The sequence below is a fragment of the Hemicordylus capensis genome, chromosome 2 (assembly GCF_027244095.1).
Source record: "Hemicordylus capensis ecotype Gifberg chromosome 2, rHemCap1.1.pri, whole genome shotgun sequence".
Lineage (NCBI taxonomy): Eukaryota > Metazoa > Chordata > Lepidosauria > Squamata > Cordylidae > Hemicordylus > Hemicordylus capensis.
The window spans coordinates 147,362,184-147,383,889 of NC_069658.1; the positions used below are offsets into that span (position 1 = coordinate 147,362,184).

General features: G+C 45.6%; 2 protein-coding genes across 8 annotated transcripts in view; both read right to left on the reverse strand.

Annotated features, from left to right (window-relative positions):
* The window catches only part of LOC128341840 (stimulated by retinoic acid gene 6 protein-like), a 37,552-nt gene extending 27,588 nt beyond the window's left edge, over positions 1-9,964 (reverse strand). For 2 of the 6 annotated variants that reach the window (XM_053288430.1, XM_053288429.1), the window contains exons 1-5: positions 9,888-9,964; positions 2,689-2,761; positions 2,494-2,594; positions 1,517-1,647; positions 339-459 (exon numbers count right to left, since the gene is read on the reverse strand). In XM_053288430.1, coding sequence (XP_053144405.1) covers positions 339-459; positions 1,517-1,647; positions 2,494-2,594; positions 2,689-2,761; positions 9,888-9,919 — 458 coding nt within the window. In that variant the 5' untranslated portion in view covers positions 9,920-9,964. The remainder of the gene's footprint in view (positions 1-338; positions 460-1,516; positions 1,648-2,493; positions 2,595-2,688; positions 2,762-9,887) is intronic. The other 4 variants (XM_053288431.1, XM_053288428.1, XM_053288427.1 and 1 more) reach the window with 4 other exon arrangements.
* Positions 9,965-17,123: 7,159 nt separating this feature from the next.
* Positions 17,124-21,706, reverse strand: part of LOC128342396 (stimulated by retinoic acid gene 6 protein-like) — a 57,444-nt gene continuing 52,861 nt past the window's right edge. For both annotated transcript variants that reach the window (XM_053289658.1, XM_053289657.1), the window contains exon 18: positions 17,124-19,445. In XM_053289658.1, the coding sequence (XP_053145633.1) occupies positions 19,297-19,445 (149 nt within the window). In that variant the 3' untranslated portion in view covers positions 17,124-19,296. The remainder of the gene's footprint in view (positions 19,446-21,706) is intronic.

Consider the following 21,706-nt stretch of genomic DNA (forward strand, 5'->3'; position numbering starts at 1 on the left):
CACTTCATCTGCTGAATGTAGGCCCATGATGCAGGTTTTAAAAGCACAAGAGCCTTGCTGGAAAGAAAGTTTGCAACCCTACTCACACCTAGCAGTGAATGACGGTTGTTTTCCAGAAGAATCTGCAAGTAAGCCTTTAAGATTAAGCTGGGGAAACTAGATTTCTACAGCAGAACTCTGAATCATCTCAACATATTATCTCCATTGAAATAATAAATAAATAAGTAGCCAGTGAACACAGATTATATTAATTTCTCTTCCTCTTCCTGCCTCCCGCAGCTTCCTTAAATGCCTATCATTCCTCTGAGAAGCATGCAGGCCAATATAAGCTTGCTCACCAAAATCCTGTGTAAAGGAATCCAAGTGTGGCTCCTGTGATCTGGAAGCATGTTGAAAGGCAAGCAAAGAATGGGTAGGAGGAGAGACCCACTTCAAAGGCACCAATTAGAAGTACAAAGGCTGTCAAGAGATAGAAAATGGGTCCTGAAATCCCCATTTTTGGAAGGCACTGCAGCTATCAGTACATAGGGGACAGGGACTGAGAAAGCGCATAACATTTAACATGTCCGTTGAGTGTGATCCATTAATGCCCCACCCACTTTGTTCCATAATGTAAAAATCCAACTCTTTTGTTAGGCACATGCAGGTAATGTGCGAGAGATCTGCAGAGACTTCTCTGAATGAAAGCAAGCAAGCAAGAAAGCATCATCTTTCTTTCACTCATCTTCTCCCACACCCACCTCAGCCAAGCATGTGTATGTGGTCAGGGTAAATAAGCTGTGGTTCCTAGTACTTTTAAGTGAGAGAAGCAGACTGAATGGAGATGTGAGGAGAAAGAAGTGGAGAGAACTGAAGCGCCTTGTGGTCCAGGAATCTGATCTATGATAGAAATGCTCGGCTATTTGCCATCACCTGACGTTCAACTTGTATTTTTGGAAAGAAGCCAGCATGGTCTAGTGGTTAGAGTGCTGGACTAGGACCGGGGAGACCCGAGTTCAAATCCCCATTCAGCCATGAAACTTGCTGGGTGACTCTGGGCCAGTCACTTCTCTCTCAGCCTAACCTACTTCACAGGGTTGTTGTGAGAGAGAAACTCAAGTATGTAGTACACCGCTGTGGGCTCCTTGGAGGAAGAGTGGGAAATAAATGTTTTATTTATATTTGTGTGTGTGTGTGTGTGTGTGTGTGTGTGTGTGTGTGTGTGTGTGATATATAGATAGATAGATAGATAGATATAGATATATATAACACAAAGTGATCTCTCCACTAAAGGAAGCCAACCTGGGAGTGCTCCCCTGGAACTCTTCAACTCCTCAGGGAAGTGGGGAGCATGGGAACAGCCCCCTAATCCTTGAAAAGGAGGTGCTTTCCACAGTGGGAGGTTTTCTGTGAAGAGCACCTCCTGTTTTGACTCAGCCCCAACATCAAAACCTTTTATTCAATTATCTATGACCTTGAAGCTTGTTAGTCGCTGAACTGAGTCATTCACCAGACAGATTTCTGAGACGTCTCTTACCTTGAGCCCATTGTGGCACATAAAGAAGGAAGTCCCCTTCTGAAAACATAATCATGACTTTGTTGGCCGTCGCTCCGAAGGCAAATCCCAGTGACCATCGATTGTCAAAGGCACCCACAAAATCCAACGGTCTGTGAACAAAAGGCATTCAAACTCTCCTAGGAAAGTGTCAGCAACTCATTACCAGGATTACATCTCTATGTACAATATCTATCCTAAAATGTCATGTGAGAACTTGACATCTCTGTCAAGCCTCTGCATTCAAGCCTCCCCATCTTCTGACAGCTTTTAAAAAGTCTTTAAAGACGCATCTGTTCACCCAGGCTTTTAATTAATATTGTTTTAATGGTTTTAATGCTGTTTTAAATTTTTTTTAACAATTTTTAAATTGTTGTGATGTTTTAAGCTTTTTGTTTTTGCTTTAACTAATGTTTTTCTTTTTGTTTTTATTGTGTTGTAAACCAGAGACGTAAGTTTGGGGCAGTATAAAAATATGTTAAACAAACAAACAAACAAACAAACATGCAAACTTCCTAGTTCTTTCCTAGGAACTGCTGCCTCCATCAAATCTTCCAACACGGCCCCTGTACTGGTATTTCTCCTGAAGCTTCCCCAGATGGCGATTTTGCTTTGGAAGGGCAAATGTGTGTTCGCATATCCTCCAGATTTACATCGAAGTCCCTGTGAGCTTTCAGGGAGTATGCCATACACGATTCGAGTTTTTCGTTGAGCATTGGAGCTTAGCCCGATTTATGTCTGGGGTAAAAAAAATCCACTTTTTGCATCAGTTTTTTTTTGGCAAATTTGAACTCTCTGTAACTCACATTATATCACCCCTCTTAATTCCGCGGTAAAGCCTGTTGTCTGGGAAAGCTCCAGACTAAAACTTGGTACTGAAAACCTACGACCGAAGGTGGAGGTGATGTCTTTTTCAAACTGGTTTAAGGTAACAACAGCAAAGCAGCTCCAAGACTCACATCACAGTTCCACACCTCCTGTTGAGAAGGGGGAATCTTTCATCTACTTGATGTCCCCTGGCTCTTTTTTCAAGGCAGGACAGCACCATAATGATGGCAACCTATAAGAAAGGGAGAAAAGCCATTAATGAAGTAGTCTGCCAAGTAATACTACAGTCAGCAATTCCAAGTTTTCAGTCCAATGGGTCTACTTACTGATGGGAGAAGTGAATAGTGTAGAAAGAGATCCAGGTCGACTGAACTTCTGCAAGTTTCGTTTTTCAGTTGCCTGCTCAGGAAAGACAAAGACAGGGAACTGATTTATCTTAAAGCTGTATAAAGATTTCAGCTCTCTTAAAGCTGTTTCAGAAAGGCAGTTCTTTATATAGCTCCTCTTCAGCTGGAGAATAACTCATTGAGACACATGTGTGAAATTATTCAGCACATTCTGAATATTACAAGCACAACCAAAGCTTAATTCCATCAGCCTTTCTAAGTCTGCTGAGCTCAGTGTGTAGTTTTTCACAGCAGCCCAAACCAGTTTCCAGAAGGAATATATAAGAGGTCCCCTGAGATGCCTCTAAAGGGGCCAGGATGAAGTATCAGAGAGTGTGACTTGGACTGGAGAAATTTGGGTCCGGATCCTCACTCAGTCATGAAATTCACTGGACATCCTTGGATCTAGTCATCACTATCTCTCAGTCTAACCTACTTGATGGAATAGTAGTGAGAATGCAACAGTGTGCTCCATGTTTCTACAGGCTTCTTCAACTTCTACAATGTACTGTTTTTGCAATTAATTCCCAACACATATTTGCTACTGACACCGCTCAGAAGCCGCTGCCAGTCTGTGTAGACAATACTGAGCTAGATTGACAAAAGGGTCTGACTCGGTATAGGGCAGCTTCCTATATTCTTATTTCTATGACCTCTTATACACATTTTGTTCTTTATTTATGACTGCTGGACATGAAAAGCAGCTGATGGAGTAGTACTCCAAGGGTTCTCAAACTGGGGTGTTCAGATATTGTTGAGCTACAGCTCCCAAGGATGATGGGAGCTGTAGTCCAACATTTGGAGAGCCAAGTTTGAGAACCCTTGGAGTACTTCATAATGGCTCTGTGTTCTTATTTATTTATCTAACATATGGGTATCCTGCCCTGCTTTCAAAGTACTCAGAATGGTATATATGAGTGCTTCTCTCTTGTCCCCTTCATAATCTTGTGAATTATGTTAAGCTGCAAGTGAGTGCTTGTCCTGAGCTGCCTGATGAGCAACATGGCCGAGCAGGGATTTGAACCTGGGTGTCCCCACTTGTAATCCAACATTTTATCCTTCACACCATGCTTCATTCAACTCACAACTGAATTCATGAATGTTAAAAAAACAAAACAAAAAACACTTCTTAAAAGCCCACTGCAGACTCTTTTTACCTGATTATTACAGAAGAGGATAAATGGCTATTCCCGAGTCCCTTTCTCCAAGCTATGAGGGCTGTTCACACAACCAAAAACTGGGTAGGACAAGTGTTCTACCCAGCTTCAGGAGCTGTGCATGCTCCTGATTTTCAATCATATGTGAGCAAACAATTAGATAAGAGGAGGGGAAAGTGATCATGTAGGAGCCTTATGCTAAATAGGGCAGCTTTTCCTCCTGCTTCATTAAACAGCTGGGTACAGGTGCTGGGTAGGACAGTGCCTCCTCCTCCTCAGCATGAGGCTTCCACATGACCACTTCCCACTCCTCCTGCCTAGGTTTTTACTTGCACACAGTTGAAGAACAGGAGTGCACATAGCTCTCGAAGCTGGGTAGGATGCTTGTCCTACCCAGTCTATGATCACGAGAACAAGCTAATTTGTTATCTATAAATAGAAAAGGCTTAGGTGGTACGTGGTACATGGGACATCTCACGAGAGTTTGTAGTTCCCTCTTGCAAGACTTCTGGAGGTTCCTGAAGCACATGCCTGCAGGAGAAGGAGGGAGAACCCTGGATGGACTCAATGGTGTTACTCACCACCTCTGGCTGTCTTCGTGTTGAGAGTAGGGGAGGATGCAGGCCACCACCACCACTCCCACCTGCTGCCACCACCACCTTCAAGGCCAAAGGCCCAGCCTATGCTCGCATGCCAGCCTGCTAAGCTCTGGCCCAGGAGGGGCTGAGTGGACAATGGAGGGAGGGAGGGAGGAGGGAGGGGGGAGCCATGCAGGCAAGAATGGAGGCCGCTCACTCACGTGTCTCTATGGGCAGGGCAGGGCCACTTCACACCGCCTGCCCCCTGGCCCACTGCCTGCTTGCCTCTTTGCCTGTCCTCCCAGCCTCTCAGCAGAGGAGGTGGCAGAAGGGTGTTGGGGGCACCCGTACCCCAACATTAGACCCAGAGGTACCAACCCAGAAGTATGTGGAATTTCAGGCCTGTGTCTGATTCCATTTTATTAAGAGATCAATTAATGCCTGAACTCAAGGTGAACTGACACCCAGGTCTCATGACTGCCTCGGCTAACTGCTCTGTGAAGGAAGAGGCAATCCAGCATTGTACTGTGAAATGGGTACCCAAAGAAACACAAGGGCTAGGCCTGAACTATCAATATGCTAAAATGTAACTCAATATCAGATAATGTCTATTCAAGAGGCCAGAGGCTGAGCTCCCCTTTCCTGTTGCAAGAATTCTATGTTAATCCTTTTCAATGATGGCTGGGCTCTGCCCAAAGGGGATACTCAATTGCTGTCTATAAAAATTCTACTCTAGGAAAACACCTGTAGATTTAGTCCTTTTATTAACATCTTTTTAACACCTTCTGGGACCAGGCCAGGAATCTGGGGACAAGAGAAGATGCCCATTTGCAGCTCAGAGATGCAGATTTGCTTTGGGCAAAGTAGAATGTCCTCTCCCTTAAATAGCAGCTTACAGAAACTGGGGTTCAGATCTCTCTGGACTGAGCTAATATCCTGAATAATTAAAAGACAATATCCAGAAAGTAACAGCAAATTGTCACCTTTTGGGAACCCAAGAAGGGTGAGGATATTTTGAATAGACTCTATGGAGATCAAAAGAAGATACAACTATAAAGAATGAGGCTTACTGGACAGAGTCAGCAATCTTGCCTAACAAGCATACTTGCTCAAGAGCCATCCCAGAATTTGCTGCTAAGCCACGGGGCAACAAGCAGGAACTCTGTCCATGGACAGGAACTGTCTGCGACTTCTGCTGCGCAGTGAAAAGTCAAGACTTCCCCAGCCATGGTGCTCTCACTCTTGGCCTTGCTCTGAGCAAACTGCCTGCTTGACCATCACTCCCAAGCTCCTGTCTCCAGCTACAGCCTCTCTCCTTCAGCTGAAAGCCCCACCACTCTCAAGCCTCTGACCCTGGTAATATGCTGCTCCAAGAGCCTTCGATCCCTCTTCCCTCCTCCCTACTAATTACTGCCACCCCCTTCCTAAGCCTTCCCTTCCTTCTTCCTTCTTTATCTGCTTCTCTCTAAATGTTTTATTAGGATTTGTTAGATTGCTAGATATGTGTAATTACTAATTGCACAAACATATGTTAGTTAGGCACATTACACTGCACTTGAATCGGAAACATGTTTTTATTTTATCCTAATGAGCAACTTTTTATAATAAAGCCCATTGAACTTTCTGAGTGTGTCTCTCTCTATCTCTGTTTGCGCGCCAAGATCCTACATGATCAGCATCTCCAAGAACCAATTCAGTTTGTGTATGATGTGACTTTGCTTCTTTCCCTCTGAGCATGTACAGAGTGCGAAACCAGGTGTAGTTCACAAGGGGGGAAACTGACAACCCACTGGGCCCGGAGCAGCGTCGTCTTCCCCCCCGCGTCCTCTTTCCTTCTCAGCCACCACTGCCCACTTTCAAGTGCTAGTGCACAGATGCTCTGCATGGGTCAAGCTAGTTTTAGATACTTCTCTTGGAGTTAACAAAAAACAGCATTCCTATAGTTCAGTGATCTTCAGTATTTTTCAAGCAGGAGCCACTATGGCAAAGCAAAGCAAAGCAAAGCAATGCAAAACAAAACAAAACCTTTTAATGTGAGAGCCATTTCCCACTGTGCTGACCTCTGCACACTACTGTCCTTTTCTCCATGCTGGGAGGGTCTTTTAAGAGAAATGGAGCCCTCTTGTAAGAGCTCTGGGAGGAAAGCTCGGGGGAAGGCGGTGCTTCCAGCACTCTGTGCATGTCTTCCAAGATGGTGCAGGGGCTCAAGAGGGCTCCATTTCCCTTAAAGGAGCCCCCCAACACCGGGCACATCATAGCACTACACAGTGAGAATGGTCACCTCTGCATGGTGCCAGGGGGACTATGCAGTGTATTCAGCTTAGGCCAAGGCTTCACACAGGCCCAATAAACAAGTAGTCAGGGGGCCACATTTAGGCTTGATGGGAGCCACCACTAGCTCCTGGGTAGTGATGTGCCCGGACTGGTCCGGAGGCCATTCTACTGGCCTCCGGACCGGTCTGGACATGGGCGGTTCGGGGTACGGAGGGATTAGAGTGGGGGGCTTCTTTAAGGGTGGGGGTGGGTTTACTTACCCCTCCCCCCACTCCCCCCCCAGCACGTGTATTCTCTTTAGTAATTGGGGCGGCAGGATACCTCCCTGCCACCCCTTCCCCCGCCTGACTGCAAAAGGCTGCAAAAAGCCTTTTGCGCGTGCACGCGTCGCTTCACGTCTCCGCGACGTGCACGCGCGTGGCCACACACACGTCGCGGAGACATGAAGCGTGAGCGACATGCATAGACGCAAAAGGCTTTTTGCAGCCTTTTGCAGTCAAGTGGGAGAAGGGGCGGCAGGGAGGTATCCTGCCGCCCCAATTACTAAAGAGAATACACGCACTGGAGGGGGGAAAGTGGGGGGAGGGGTAAGTAAACCCTCCTCCGCCCTTAAAGGAACCCCCCCACGCCACTGCCGGACCGCAGCTCTGCGGTTCCATGCACACCCCTACTCCTGGGCCTGTAGTATTCTATCCAGTATCTTTTGTTCTGCTATTTAAACATTTGTCCCAGTGAGGATCCTATAGAGAGTGTGGAGGCAGAGGTGGAGTTAAAAAAGAAAAAAGGGAAGGAATGGAGAAGGAGAACATGGAGTTGTTTCTGAATAAACTCTTATTTATATCTATATAAGATTACTGTGGCTTTGTGAGAGAAGCAGCTATAAAACAGGGCCTTACAATGAAGAACATGGCTATAGTTAAATATCTGCAAAGTGTAATTGAAAGACTGCCACTGGCCATGCTAATGGATTACTAATTGTATTGACAAGGCTCATGGGAACTGATACGTTGTGTTTTATCTGGGCCTGGTCTAATGTTCAGAGTCGCTTCCAACAGATTTCCCCCCAGATAGCACGAAGGGCAGTCAAGAGGCTGAAGGAATAACGCTGCTGAAAAACACTTAGACATAAACAGGGAGGGCCACATACTGCTGTCTTTGTAAAATAACCCCCAGAAGACAATGCAGCTCTAAGATTGCAGCGGCTGAGATAATGAGGCCATTCTCATGCACAGCCTAAGTCAGGCTAGGGATGCCCAGCCTGGGTTAGGCTGCACATGAGAACCGCTGGGATACGGCCTGATCCTGGGGGCCAGCACCACCTAGCCTGGCCTTTTTTGCCCAGCTGCTAGCCAAGGTTAAGGGAGCAGTGCTCCCTTAACCCAGGCTTGCTGCTCGTGTGCGAGCCAGGCTGCTTCCAACCCAGCCCCACACTTCATTGTGCCTGTCTTCTGGGGGAATCCCCCAATGCATCACACATGTCGTGTCGTGGGATTTCCAGAGGCCAGGACAGCAAGTCCCGAGTTCAAATCCTCATCCAACCATGAAACTCATGGGATGACTCTGGGCCAGTCATGTATCTCTCAGCCTAACTTACCTCACAGGGTTGTTGTGAGGATAAAAATAAGCTCCTTGGAGGAAGAGAGGGATATAAATGTAAAAAATAAAATAAATATAAAGCCCCAGCCTGTGTGGGTACACTGCTTGTGTGCCTTTGGGGCTGTGAGTGGTCATCTGGGGGAAGGTAGGTTGAACCCTGCCTTTGCCCCCACCCCCACCCAAAGGCACATGTGGCCGTGTGCATAGCCCCAATGTGTTTTCCTTGACAACCCAGGAGGAGGATCTGGGAGAAGCTATGCAGGAAAAAAGGCAATGGAATATGACAGGGTCTCTGGAAAAGCAGGCCTTGCTATGTACCTTGCTCTGCCTACAACAAGAGCCTCAGTGATAAGCGTGAAGTTGCGGGGTGGGATAATATATCCCTGCACTCTCCTCACTGTCCCAGCTGCCACTAAGGTTCTCACTGTTATGGTCAGAGGGAAAGGGACAGGGACAAGCCTACTTCTGCAGAACTGGGCCTGCCCTTTGCTTGGTTGCTAGGATTAGCCCTGCTACAATAGAATGGCAGAGAAAAACTATCGTGGTGAGTGAAGTGGGGGGGTGCAGAGCATATTTGCTGAGTGAAGGGTGGAGAAGCTGGTGTGAGGAGTGGGATAGAGGCTCAGAAATGGGCTGTGGAAAGGGTGGCCATGCTTCCTCCCTATCTCCTCCTTGCCCCATCATGCCTGAAAAGCTTCAAGCTAGTTGAGAATGAAAAAGGTCTTGTGGAAATCTTGTGGGAAAACTAAAATGTGTTTGGAGAACACCTTGACTGATCTTGGAGACAGGCTCTTATGCCCACCAGTAGTAGCAAGTAGCAACCACACTGTACCAGAAACTAACACAATTAAGTCAGTGCTTCCCAGGGAGAGAGTGTGTGTTAAACTGGCAACTATAAATCCCCAAATCTGTTTTTGCTGTGGTAATGAACATGCAAGACTGGGTTCTGGAATTTGTACAGGAGAATGGGTGGCTGGGAGGTAGATACCAAACTTTCCCACAGCCCACTGATACTCCCCTGCAAATGCCCTCCTCTGCACACACAAAACGTTTTCCCCACCCTAACTCTTTTTCCTCAGCTTGGCTTATTTCTGCTCTTGGAGCCTGACCAAAGCAAAACATGGCTAAAATCTGCTGCTGCAAAGTTATGCCTGTATGGCTTCTAATTGTTCTTTGTGCTTTCATATTTTAGTTGCTTTGTGGACCTCTGGGTCAGGCATCCCTTCTCAAAAGCTGATTTTTACCTTGCCGCTTTATTTATTTATTTAACATATCTTTAGACCACTCAAAAGTTGTGTCTCTGGGTGGAAACGCTTCCCCTTTTCTGCTTCCCCTTTCCTCCACATTAGTGTTAAGAGGCAAACGCAGAGTCGGAAACCCCATGTTTGCTTTGTATTGTGGCGTTTTGCCTGCATTTTTATGGCACACTGTTGATTCCATATCATATATCAGCTGTCTGGAATCCAGCATTACAAAGTGCAGTACAACCCACCTAAAGCAATCGAGCTGTTCCGACTTCACTGCTCAGACTTACCATGACTCGGTGGAAACCATCCTCGTGGCCATGCTGAGAAGATCTGCACCAACGAGGTGTGTACAATTCTAGATCCACATCAAAGCAGTAATACCGAGATTGCGGTTTATCTGTCCACTTTGTTTCCTATCAGGAGTTCTGTGATGCAATTTTTCTTTGTACCTTTGACCATTCTGGACTATACAGTTTGCAGCCGTTCCCAACTCCCACAGAGCTCACCACCAACAGGAGGCAAATGTTTGGTTAAACATTTATCTCATATTAGCATAAAGAGGAAGCCGGATATGTGGCAGCCCTTCTGTGCTATACATTGGGAGGCTGCCTGGTTAGTTAATTGTTACAGTTAATTACACTATTACAGTTCAGAGCGATTAGTAATAAGGTGTCCCAAACAGTGACAAAGCAAGCAAAACAACAACATACTAAGTTAACATGAGGTGTGAGGGTATGCAAGATGTTTTACTTAAAGCCTATTCGCCATTTGATAATTGCGAAATCAAGTGATTATTTGTATGTGCATATATAGACTATCTACAGACAGAATTTCCATATCACCTTGTGCTTCTCAATGCAAGATAATTCTGTGCTGAGAAAGCAACTCTGGCTTGCATGTGGGATGAGAAGGAGGAGGAGCTTTGTTGCGTTAATGGCATACCTGCAGCAGGAGCAACATGGCAATAAAAGAAGGGCCTGGACCCCAGGGAGAGATGCATCTGTCTGAGCCATGACAACATAGGACCAAACTAGTTGTGATTTGGGAATCCTGTGATTGGAATGAATTTCCACATGGAAAGATGACCTCGCAGTCAGTCTGTCCCCCTTTGCAATACCTGCACCGATTTGCACCAAATTTGGTACAGATGTTGTGCCACATAGGGACACCTGAACGGCATGGTTTGTGATGACATGATACATCATGATCCCAGATGGCATCTGCACTGAAAGTAGACACATTAGTTCAGACCTGAGCTGCTTGTTTTTCTTTCTTTTTTTCAAAACTCAGCTGTGTGTAGTTAGGGTGCATTTGGATCAAGTCCCTGACGCAGAGCAATGAGGGATTTTTCACTTTCCCCTGTGCTATCTTCAATCCAAATCATAGCCTTCTCCAATAGCTGCTTTAAAAAAAGAAAAACAAAGAAACAAAAGGATGTAGGGACAAATGGCTGGGCTGAAATTCCTCCTTTCCCCCATCTTTTATTGGCATTGTTGTGGGAAGCGAAAATGGGAGGGGAGTTTCAAGGTATTTTCACGGGAAGCCCACAAAACTATCTTGACATTTTCAAGATACAGTCAACATGGGGAACTTACCAACAGATGTATTCTTGCCTGACAAACTTGCACCTTTGCAGATGATGGCAGCAACAGTTCATGAAGCTGTTACTGTTTATGGAGATCAGCTCCTGCTAGGTGCCATTTTTTCTCCCCCAAAAGTCACATTGTTCCCCATAAATTCCGCAGAAGAAATTGTGATGTGATCAATCCCCAGTGATGTGACAGAAAATGAAAATTGGAAATGAAACAGGTTTTGTTCTGGTCTCTCCTACAATCTCACAGAAATTCCCAACGCCCCTCTCTCTCACTCATGCCTCCTCCCCAAGCCCCTCCCCATCGATCTTCCTCATGACTTCTGCAACAACAGCAGGAGATAAAGAGATAGGCGTCTGCCCTTCTCAGGGCATAGCAAGGTTGGAGCTGGCCCTAGGACAAACAGGGACACTGCCCCCACCACCTTCTTCTCCTCCTCACCCCTTGTCTTTGCTGCATAAGAACTGTAAGTAGGTGTGTGCACAGAACAGATTCCAGTAGTTTGGTTCGAGTTCAAGACAAACTTGAATGGGACCGCTGGACTGTGAGCTGGTTTGAGTCAGCCCCTGGTTCAGTCCAAGGGTCAAACCAGGCCAAACTGGTTCAGAACCGGTTTGATTCAGCTCAAATGGGCATGTTTGTAAAGGGGAATCAGGTGAGGATTCCCCTTTACAAGCAATGGGGAGGGGGGGACCCTGCCTACCTTAAAAAAAAATCCTGGTAGGGGCAGTCGGAGGCTGGAACTGGGCTGCACTGGAGCACCGGACCCAGTCCAGAGAGTTCGGAGGAACCACACTGCCACCACTTCCAACTACAATGTGTCCTCTTGCCACCCCATTAGGATTTTTTTTTAAAGGCAGGCAGGATTCCCCCCTTTAATTGTTAAAGGGGAATTCTCACTGTATTCCACTTTACAAGCATGCCCCCTCGAACCGCCAAACTGGTTCCGAACCAGTCCCATTAGAACCTTGGTCAGTTCAGCTTCAATTCAGACTAGCACCCCTTTTTGAGGATCTGGATTGGTTTGAATCTGAACTGGTTGAACCAGGCCGGTTCTATTCAAACCAGGTTCAAATAGAACTGGTTCTGTACACCCTTAACTGTAAGGACATGGTGAAAAGCAAAACATTCTCAGCATGCCCTTTCTCTCACTCCTATGCAAACAGTATCACAAAATCCCCATGCACACAGACCCTTTCACACACTTGCACAAGCACACTCCTCTGACTCAGAACTATTTTTTAACACATAGAACTACAACAGTCACCTCATATATTCCTCCAACCTCAACAGCAAAGAGTGAGCTGTCTCTCTGCTGGCAGGCCACCCTCCTTTAGGGAGCCAGGGACATTTGTTTCCCACCCACCCGTGTTCAATTAAAGCTACACCACTGTCCTTCCCCTCTCCTCTCCTTTGTCTGGCATGGCGCCATTATTGTGTGCCTGATACAAGGACAAACTATAGCCTTTCCAGAACTACCAACCCCTGGCAGCAGCACTGGAAATACAACCATTCCCAGCCCTCCTTATTTTCGGCACACTGTGACATCTCCATGCCAGGTATGGGGAGAACAAAGGTCTCTCTAGTCTCCTGCTGACAGCACTGGAGCCACCAAAAAAAAAGGTAAGTGGGAGAGGGCTTGGAAGCAGGAAGCAGGTGGGAGTGGGAGGCCGGGCTTAAATTTCTCCCCAGCTTGGATTAAAATTCAAGTTGGGGGAGAATTGTATATGTTGCCATGCTTTTCTAGCATTGCAGGACAGCATGATGAAACTGCCAAGTTTGTCTTCCAAACTACCCAGAATGAAGCTTGATAGCATCATTACTATTACACCAGATGGGATCCTGGACATGTTGGATGAACTACTACTACCTTGACTAAATAACTCATTTGAACTATCAAGTGGAAATGGATTTTCTTTCTCTCCTTTCCCAACAAATGGGTTAACTGAATTAATAATTGTGTCTGTGTTAAAGCATTCATCTTTTAAAAGTGACTAACTGGCTAATCAGTTCCTCTCAGTGACAGACTAATAAATCATCTATTAACTCTTCTGAACATTTTTTTTTTTACTAACAACTTTCTCTATTCTGAAAGAATTGACTAATGGGAATTAGTAACAGTATTTGCATAAATTAATTTTTTATTGACTGGCTATTTGACCCATAGCCTGACTAATCAATTTTCATACCATTAATCAATAATCAGCATTAAAAATATATTTATTTATTAACTATTTCTTTATTTAATATATAACAATTGTATATATAACAAAAATTGTACAAAATAATAAAAATATCAGAAGAATAGTTAATATTTAGCTATCCTAGTATTTTTAATGATTGAATAATGAATTAATGTTTTGAATTGAATTGAATGAAAAATTGTAAAAAATTAAGGATTATTCTCGGATTTATATTTGATCGTTAGGAAGTCAGGATGGAAAACGAAGAAATGTGGTGAAGAATTTAAAAAAGAATAAGGCTCTTTGGGGAAAGATCGGATGTTTTTACAGGAGGATATTAAAATTTTCTTTTTCGATTCCATTTCTGGCCCATTTTTTAACCTTCTAAATAAAATTACACAAAAATATACATTTTCAAAAACCAACTATGGTAATTAAAAAGGATTTATCAAGGCCTGGCAGACCAACTGGTTTTATAGACCAATTGTCCTGTTAAATCAGGATTTTAAAGCTTACTCTGATCTTTTAGAAATGTGCTTAAGTAATGTAATTGGCAAGTAATTTAGGAGGGTCAAACAGGATTGATTAAAAAAATCAGAAACTAAGGCTGTTCTCATGAGCAGCCTAACCCAGGCTAGGGCAGCCCAGCCTGGGTTAGGCTGCTCATGTGGAGCGTGGGGATCATTCTCGATCCCGGAACTTCTGCCCAGCCTAACCCCACTTTGAAAGCCAGCCTGTAGCCAGGGTTAAGGGTGCGAGCATATGCTTAGCCCCAGTGTATGCTTGGGCTGCATGCAGTCCGAGCATACACAGAATTGAGCACCTAGAGTGCCCGACTCATAGGGAATTCCCCCAATGCGCTGCGTTTGTCCCCCACATCCCACAGGGGATTTCCGCAATGCATTGCAAGCGTGCCCACAGCTCCGGCACTGGGGACATGTATATGCTCCGGCTGCACACAGCCCAAGCATACACAGAGTTGAGCGTCTAGAGCACCCAACTCATGGGGATTCCCCCAATGCACCGCACTTGCTGCACAGTGCATTGTGGGATATCTGGAAGTTGGGACACATTGTCCTGGCCTCTGGAGATCAGATCATGTGGGAGCCACCAACCACGGATCATCTGGGGGAAAGGTCATCCCAACCTTGCTCCCCCCCCCCCAACTGTGTGAATAGCTTCATACTAAAATACGAAAGATTATAAATAGCATTCACAGACCCTCGGCCTCTGGAACAAAGTATGTGATATAGTTTCAAGGTGTCTTCGGTCATTATTGAGTGGGAAATTATCTATATCAGGTCATTTTGGTACCGGCAGCAATTCCAGTTAAATGAATCAGTATGCTATAAACAAATCCGATCCCCTTTCAGCAATAAATTAATCAAATCGAGATCTGTTCTGTTGGGGGGGCGGGACTAGCTGAGGGTGTCTGCTGTCTCCACTATTATTTGTAATGTCATTTGAGCCACTAACAGGGGTTATTAGATCAGATCCAGAAGTACTAGGGGCTCAGCGAGGTTCTGAGATATTTAAAATTAGTCTTTAAAATATCTGAGATATTAAAAAATAGCAGGTGACATATTGCCATCTTTTCAAGGACTCTTTTCCAGGATTAATGACATTTGGCTAAATTTCAGGATCTAAGATTAACTTTAATACAGTAAATCAGAATGGCGGGCATTTAGCATGGATAGGTTAAGTAAAACTAAAACAATGAAGGCTTCCCAAGGCTGCATCCTCACTGATCTCTACATGGCAAAACAAATACCCTAGATTTTCTATGGTGGGGGAAACATACAAGGGTTGCTACTCAAATTTTTTATACATCTGATTATGGAGGAGGCCTGGACTTCCCTAATAGAAAAGGATATTATCATCCCTCCATAGTGAATCATTTAAGAGGTGTTTGATTACTGAGCTGATTTTAGCAAAATGACTGTCTCGTAGCAAAGTATGTATAGGACATTTCAGAGAAGACTCACAGAGGTCAGGGCAATCTGAATGCCATGATTCAGCAGGTGCACAGAAAAGGGCTGAATGCAGCATGGGGTGCTGACATCCACTTCCTGAGAATCTCAAGTCCAAACTAGACATAACAGAGATTATGTGGTCAATATCAAGAGCAATAGCTCTTTTTTTCTACTGCTTCTCTCTCACATAACATCTAGTAAAATAAGTAATACTAGCTGGGCCGGGCACAGAGCATCTGCGCCTCTAGTTTGCCCAGCTCTACTTTCTCCCCCCACCCACCCCCGCCATCGCTTTTTTTACCCACCTGCTCACCACCTTCTTAGCCCGCCCCACACCCACCTTTCTTCTTTGCCCGCCCGCCATCCTTCTTGCCATTGTCATCTTCTTCCCTCCCACCCACCTGCCCCCCCCCAGTCATCATTTTCTTTGGCTGGCCAGCTGGCCACCACCATTCACCACAATTGTCACCACCATTTTCTCCTCCATCCCCATCACTATCCAGGCAGCTGCTCACAAACGCCTGCAACAGCTGCTACACATGGGATTAGCGACGGGTAGGTTTAAGAGGAATATATATAAAGAAGATGACACCATTGCACTGCAGGCTTCCCTGTCAAGGGCACCCTTTCCTGAAAAAGATAACCAATAAAGTAGATAAAAAACAACAACTATTGTTTTTATTTCCAATACAATCAAACTACAAGAAAACAGCAAACCATGTGGGATTAGAAATCCCCAAAAAACAGGCCAAAACTCCTTCCTCCAAACACCCAGTAACTCAACCATTGGTAGTTATAGAGCCAATGAAAATGTCCACGCATTGATATATCAATTTAAACACTCTTGATAGAAGAATTATCACTCTTAGGGGCGCTTCTCACGATCAGCAAAAATCGGGCTAGCAGAGGCTAGCCCGATTTTTGGTGACCGTAAGAACCACCGGGCTCACAGCTGAGCCCGGTGGTTCTTGAGCGGGTAACCCGCTTGAGAACCCCTGGTAAAAAGCAGGTTTGCGGAGCGAGTGCTCCAGCAAACCTGCTTTTTATGATCGTGAGTAGCCACAGCGCACCTTCGTGCCGTGCCGACTCATGAGTAGACCCCCGGCCAGGAGGCTTAAAAGCAGCCTCCCGGCTCGGGGGTCTCCCCAGCATGCCCTGCGCAGTCACGCAGGGCATATTGGGGCTTGTGGGGGCCGTGCGGCCCGCGCTCCCCCCCGCTGGCTCCATCTCGGAGCCAGTAGGGATGTGCACGGAACCACGCGGCGCGGTCTGGGACTGAGGGGGGGTCTCCCTTTAAGGGCGGGGGGGTAGAACTTCCCCCTCCCGCCACGCTTCCCCCTCCGGTGCTGCAGTTTAAACCGAAGTTTTTGGGGCGACAGCATTCCTTGCTGCCACCCCTGCCCCCGTCGTTGCCCGGAAGTCCCCGTAATAGGAGCATGTATGCGCGCGTGGCTGCACGCCACCTACGTCACATAAAGCGTGCGTGTGACGTAAGCGGCACGCGCACCACCACGCACGCATGCGTGCTCCTATTACGGAGACTTCCAGGCAATGACAGGGGCAGGGGCGGCAGCGAGGAATGCTGCCACCCCAAAAACTTTGGTTTAAACTGCAGCACCAGAGAGGGAAGAGTGGCGGGAGGGGAAAGTTCTACCCCCCCGCCCTTAAAGGGAAACCCCCTTCAGTGCCGGACCGCCGGACCGGTCCGGCTCCGAACCGGTTCGGAGGCCTCCAACATGGCCTCCGAACTGGTTTGTGCACATCCATAGGAGCCAGCCATCGTGTGGGCGGCCGATTCGGCCGCCCAGGGCTCCTTAGCTCGCTCTTCCCGCTCACCCGTTAAAACCGGGTCTCCCTGATCGAGAGACCCGGACCTTATTAAGAGAACAGGTAAAAGAAAGGTGTTGTTGGGTTTTTTTGCTTGCAAACCCGTTATTGCAAGGTCATGTCACGTTCCAGTCATACTGTGAGGAAAACTGGAGCCCTCAAATCCCATTTTCATTCTTGGTGTGACAAAGGCAATTTGCTGTGGCCAGGGAGCTTGAAACAATTTCCTCCCTTCCCTCTCTCCTAAGGAAATTTCAGAGAAAGAACAGCCACAATTTAGCAAGCGACTGTAAATGCTTCCACATATGGGTCTAGCTGTTCATGACCCACCCTATCATGTGTTTGGCTTTGCAATCCAGAAGGGGTGCAGAGGTCAGACTAGAACCTAAAAGCTTGAAAGATGCCAGACATGAATTTTACTACGCTATCCAATTCAGCTCCTTCACTTTCTTTGATCAAGCCAACTCAGGTCAGCTTCAAACCTCCTTCATACTTTCCCCAAGACCTATGTCCTTTCCCCACAAAATACTCATTATTTTGTTCTTCAACCAGTAAAATAATATTTTGATCTTCTGTACCAATGTTCTCTGTGAGATTCCGGTATACATCCTCTCAGCTGACACTGAGATGTCCCAGATGGACAATGGAAATACCAGCAGTAAACATGGCAAAATATGCCAACTCAGATCCTATTTCAGTGCAGCTTACAGCAGCAGAAAGGACAAAGATCAGTTACACTAGTCCAGCTAAATCAGCTTCAAAACCACAAATTCAAAAAATCCTGAAAACAAATGAGATAACATCAGGTTTGGAGTCATCTGCACACCAGTACAAAACACTGGGTGGGGGAACCAATATTCCTACTTCCTGATGCTAGAAATTCTTGCCAAAGCAATGTAATAGTTCCACCTTGGTTTCTAGGATGCGGTTTTAGGGAAAACCTGGGCAACAGCAAATTTCCTTCTGCGGGAGTAAAAAGGGTGCATCTGGGTGGCCATGAAGTTCCCAGGATCATTGTGATCAGAACATAACACTCTGTTTGAAGATGTGCCATCATATACTGACTTGGCCCCATTGTATACTTTGAGCCTCCTAAGAGCAGAAGCAACAACGGGAACAGCATTCTCGTGTGCTCTGAAGAGATGACCTAAATCTACCCAAAGGTAATACACAAAACACAAGCAATCTGTCACTAAAAATGACACTTCTGCAAACCCATTTGAAATGGTAAGAGTTACTGCTCAACAGTCATAAGGCATTAAAGTTAACAACAGTCAGTGTGGGACAGAGTGAGGGGCTTGGACTGGGGAAAAGGAGACCCGAGTTCAAATCTCTGCTCAGCTTTGAAACTCACTGGTCAACCCTAGACTAGTCATCATCCTTCCGGAGGGGGGGGGGATGGGATAATCCCATATATGTTCCTTGTAGGAAGCATGGAATATAAATGTGATCACTTAATGAATTCCAGATAACTATGGAATATTTGATGCATATAATATATAATGTGTTGTGGCCAGCAGCAGCTGGTGAGTGCCATTTGGTGGGGAGGAGTGAGGGCATACTAACCCCTGAAATGGTTTCCACGCATGCACAGAGGCCAACTGAACAAAAGGGTGTGGCAGCCCATGGAATGCCAAGTCACCCTGTAGAGCATGTTGTGTATGAGTGGCAGGTACATTTGCTGCTGTTTAAACTGGCATTTTCCCACCCTCACCCCCCCCACCCACTGAGTAGCTCCCACCGGCCACTACTGGTTATGACAAAACCACATCTCACTTCCAATCATACATTTGACTGGTGCAGGATAATTGAAAAACATTGGTTGGTTGGTGAGGATACTTGCTAATTGGACAGCAATTCCAGCAGCCAGACATATCGAAAATTCTTGGGAGATGGAGAGGAAGCTTCATGGCAATTGTACATATTGGAAATACAGCCAATGTCAATTTAGAAAATTGTATAAACAAACACTCAGCAAATAGCCCTTAGGGATTACTTGAGAATCTTTGCCATTGTCGTGCCCTTCTGGGATCAGGGCCAGGATCTTTACCGTTCGCATCCCATTGTTGAGTCACTGTTCGCTGAGCTGAAAGAGGCAACTGTATGTACTCAGTGGGCTTATTATATGTTTATGGCAAAAGGAGGCTGTGATAAATCCACGGAATGAGAATCTGGTTTGGGCTTCTTCCTGAGTTTCATGAGATCAGGGTTCTTCAGAAGTGTATAGAATAGCAGCCATCTTGTCCTGGCTTTGGCTGATACCCTAGGAGCTAAAATAAGACACCAGGACTTAATTTCAAACATATCCACTTTCCATTCCCCAAATGTCTTTCCCTAGTTTATGGCAGATCAACAGTCTCAAGTGACTGTAAATCCACAGAGAGGATTAGAAATTTGTAAAATATGATTGTACTAATTAGCCCACACTGGTCAGTTTCAAGCATCCTAATAACCCTCAAAGTTAGGATACTGAGCTGTACCACTGGGATAGAGCAGATTTTTATTTATTTTATTTTTACTTGATGAGAATTTGAACCAGTGCTGTGCAAACTTTTAAAGAGCATGTGCATGGCAACTAACCAAGGGGAGGCAGCCAACAGGAATCACCTTGGCCTGTGCTTGTATATTAAAGAACAATCTGATCTGCAGAAATCAGCAGATCAAGTTTTTCATGGCATAGAAATAAGTACTATCATGAACTATTGACTGCATAGGGACAGAGGCAGCTGCCATATACTGAGTCAGACCATTGGTCCGTCTAGCTCAGTATTATCTACACAGACTGGCAGCGGCTTCTCCAAGGTTACAGGCAGGAGTCTCTCTCAGCCCTATCTTGGGGATGCTGCCAGGGAGGGAACTTGGAACCTTTTGTATGCAGGTGCTCTTCCCAGAGCGACTCCATCCCCTGAGGGGAATATCTCACAGTGCTCACACATGTAGTCTCCCATCCAAATGTAAACCAGGGTGGGCCCTGCTTAGCAAAGGGGACAATTCATGCTTGCTACCACAAGACCAGCTCTCCTCCCTGTACATCAAGCTGCTGTTGAAAGTATGGGACGAGAAGGTTGATGGGGAAGTTGGCAATCCTAAGTGCATGTAGTACACTAGAGTGAATGTCATACAGTACACTTTGTCACAGTTGTCCCTTGTTGTGCTGGAATTGATCCTTGTGCTTTTTCTGAGCTTCCTATTCTTGGGAATGTGGTCCTGGGAATTTAATTATTAAAGTAACATATGGTATAAACCAGGGAGTCTCAATGTTGGGTCCCCAGATGTTTCTGAACTTCAACTCCCATAATCCCCAGCTCCAGTGGCCTTTCGTTGGGGATTATGGGAGTTGAAGTCCAATAACATCTGCGGACCCAACGTTGAGAATCCCTGGTATAAACAATTTTAGGTTGAAAATCAGAAGCTGTTATCAAGCAAGCTCTTGATAGAAACCCCTGAAAGTCAGTGAGTATTGAGAAGGATCCAGTCAGGAAGCAGGTCCCTCTCAAGCCTGACCACTGTCCCCTAACTGGATAGGTTTTGAGGCTGGCCTAGCTGGTCTCAGCAACTGCGAAAGGTTGCAGTAAGGCCTACCTTGGCTGGAAAAGCCAGTCAAATTTAGATGTCATTTCTCCCAAACTGTTGCACTACTCTTTCTGTAGACATAGTTATATAGGCCAGGGATTCTCAATGCTGGGTCCCCAAATGTTATTGGACTTCAACTCCCATAATCCCCAGCCCCAGTGGCCTTTGATTGGTTGTTATTGGACTTCAACTCCCATAATCGCCAGCCCCAGTGGCCTTTGGTTGAGGATTATGGGAGTTGAAGTCCAATAACATCTGGGGACCCAACACTGAGAATCCCTGATATAGGCATCTTCATATATAGACTGTTCTTTTCCAGTCTCTCAGATTGTGTCATAACACACAACTAAGCTTGGTGAGCACTGTGTCAGTTCAGATTTCAAAGTTGTGCTCTGGTTGCAATGGGAACTTTAAACATCAGTACAACCGAAGGTTACTCCTCATAAGTACACAGACAATTTCTGTGGAGTTTATCTTTTAAAGATTATATATATTTTATATATTTTTGAACTTTTATTGTATTAATTTGAGGACAGTGTACATATCGTGTGCAGTATTGTATGACATCATTGTTATTTAATTGATTTATTTTTTAATTTAAGGAGAGCCAGCATGGTGTAGTGGCTAGAGTGCTGGACTAGGACTGGGGAGACCCGAGTTCAAATCCCCATTCAGCCATGAAACTAGCTGGGTGACTCTGGGCCAGTCACTTCTCTCTCAGCCTAACCTACTTCACAGGGTTGTTGTGAGGAGAAACTTAAGTATGTAGTACACCGCTCTGGGCTCCTTGGAGGAAGAGCGGGATATAAATGTAATAATAATTTAATTTAATTTAATTTATAGCGGGCTCTGAGGAAGAGCCGCAGCTCGAAATACATCAAGGATGGTGTTTGAGTCATTTAATAAAATAATATTCCTGGCATCTTAGGTTTCTCCCTTCACACACACCCCTCCCTTT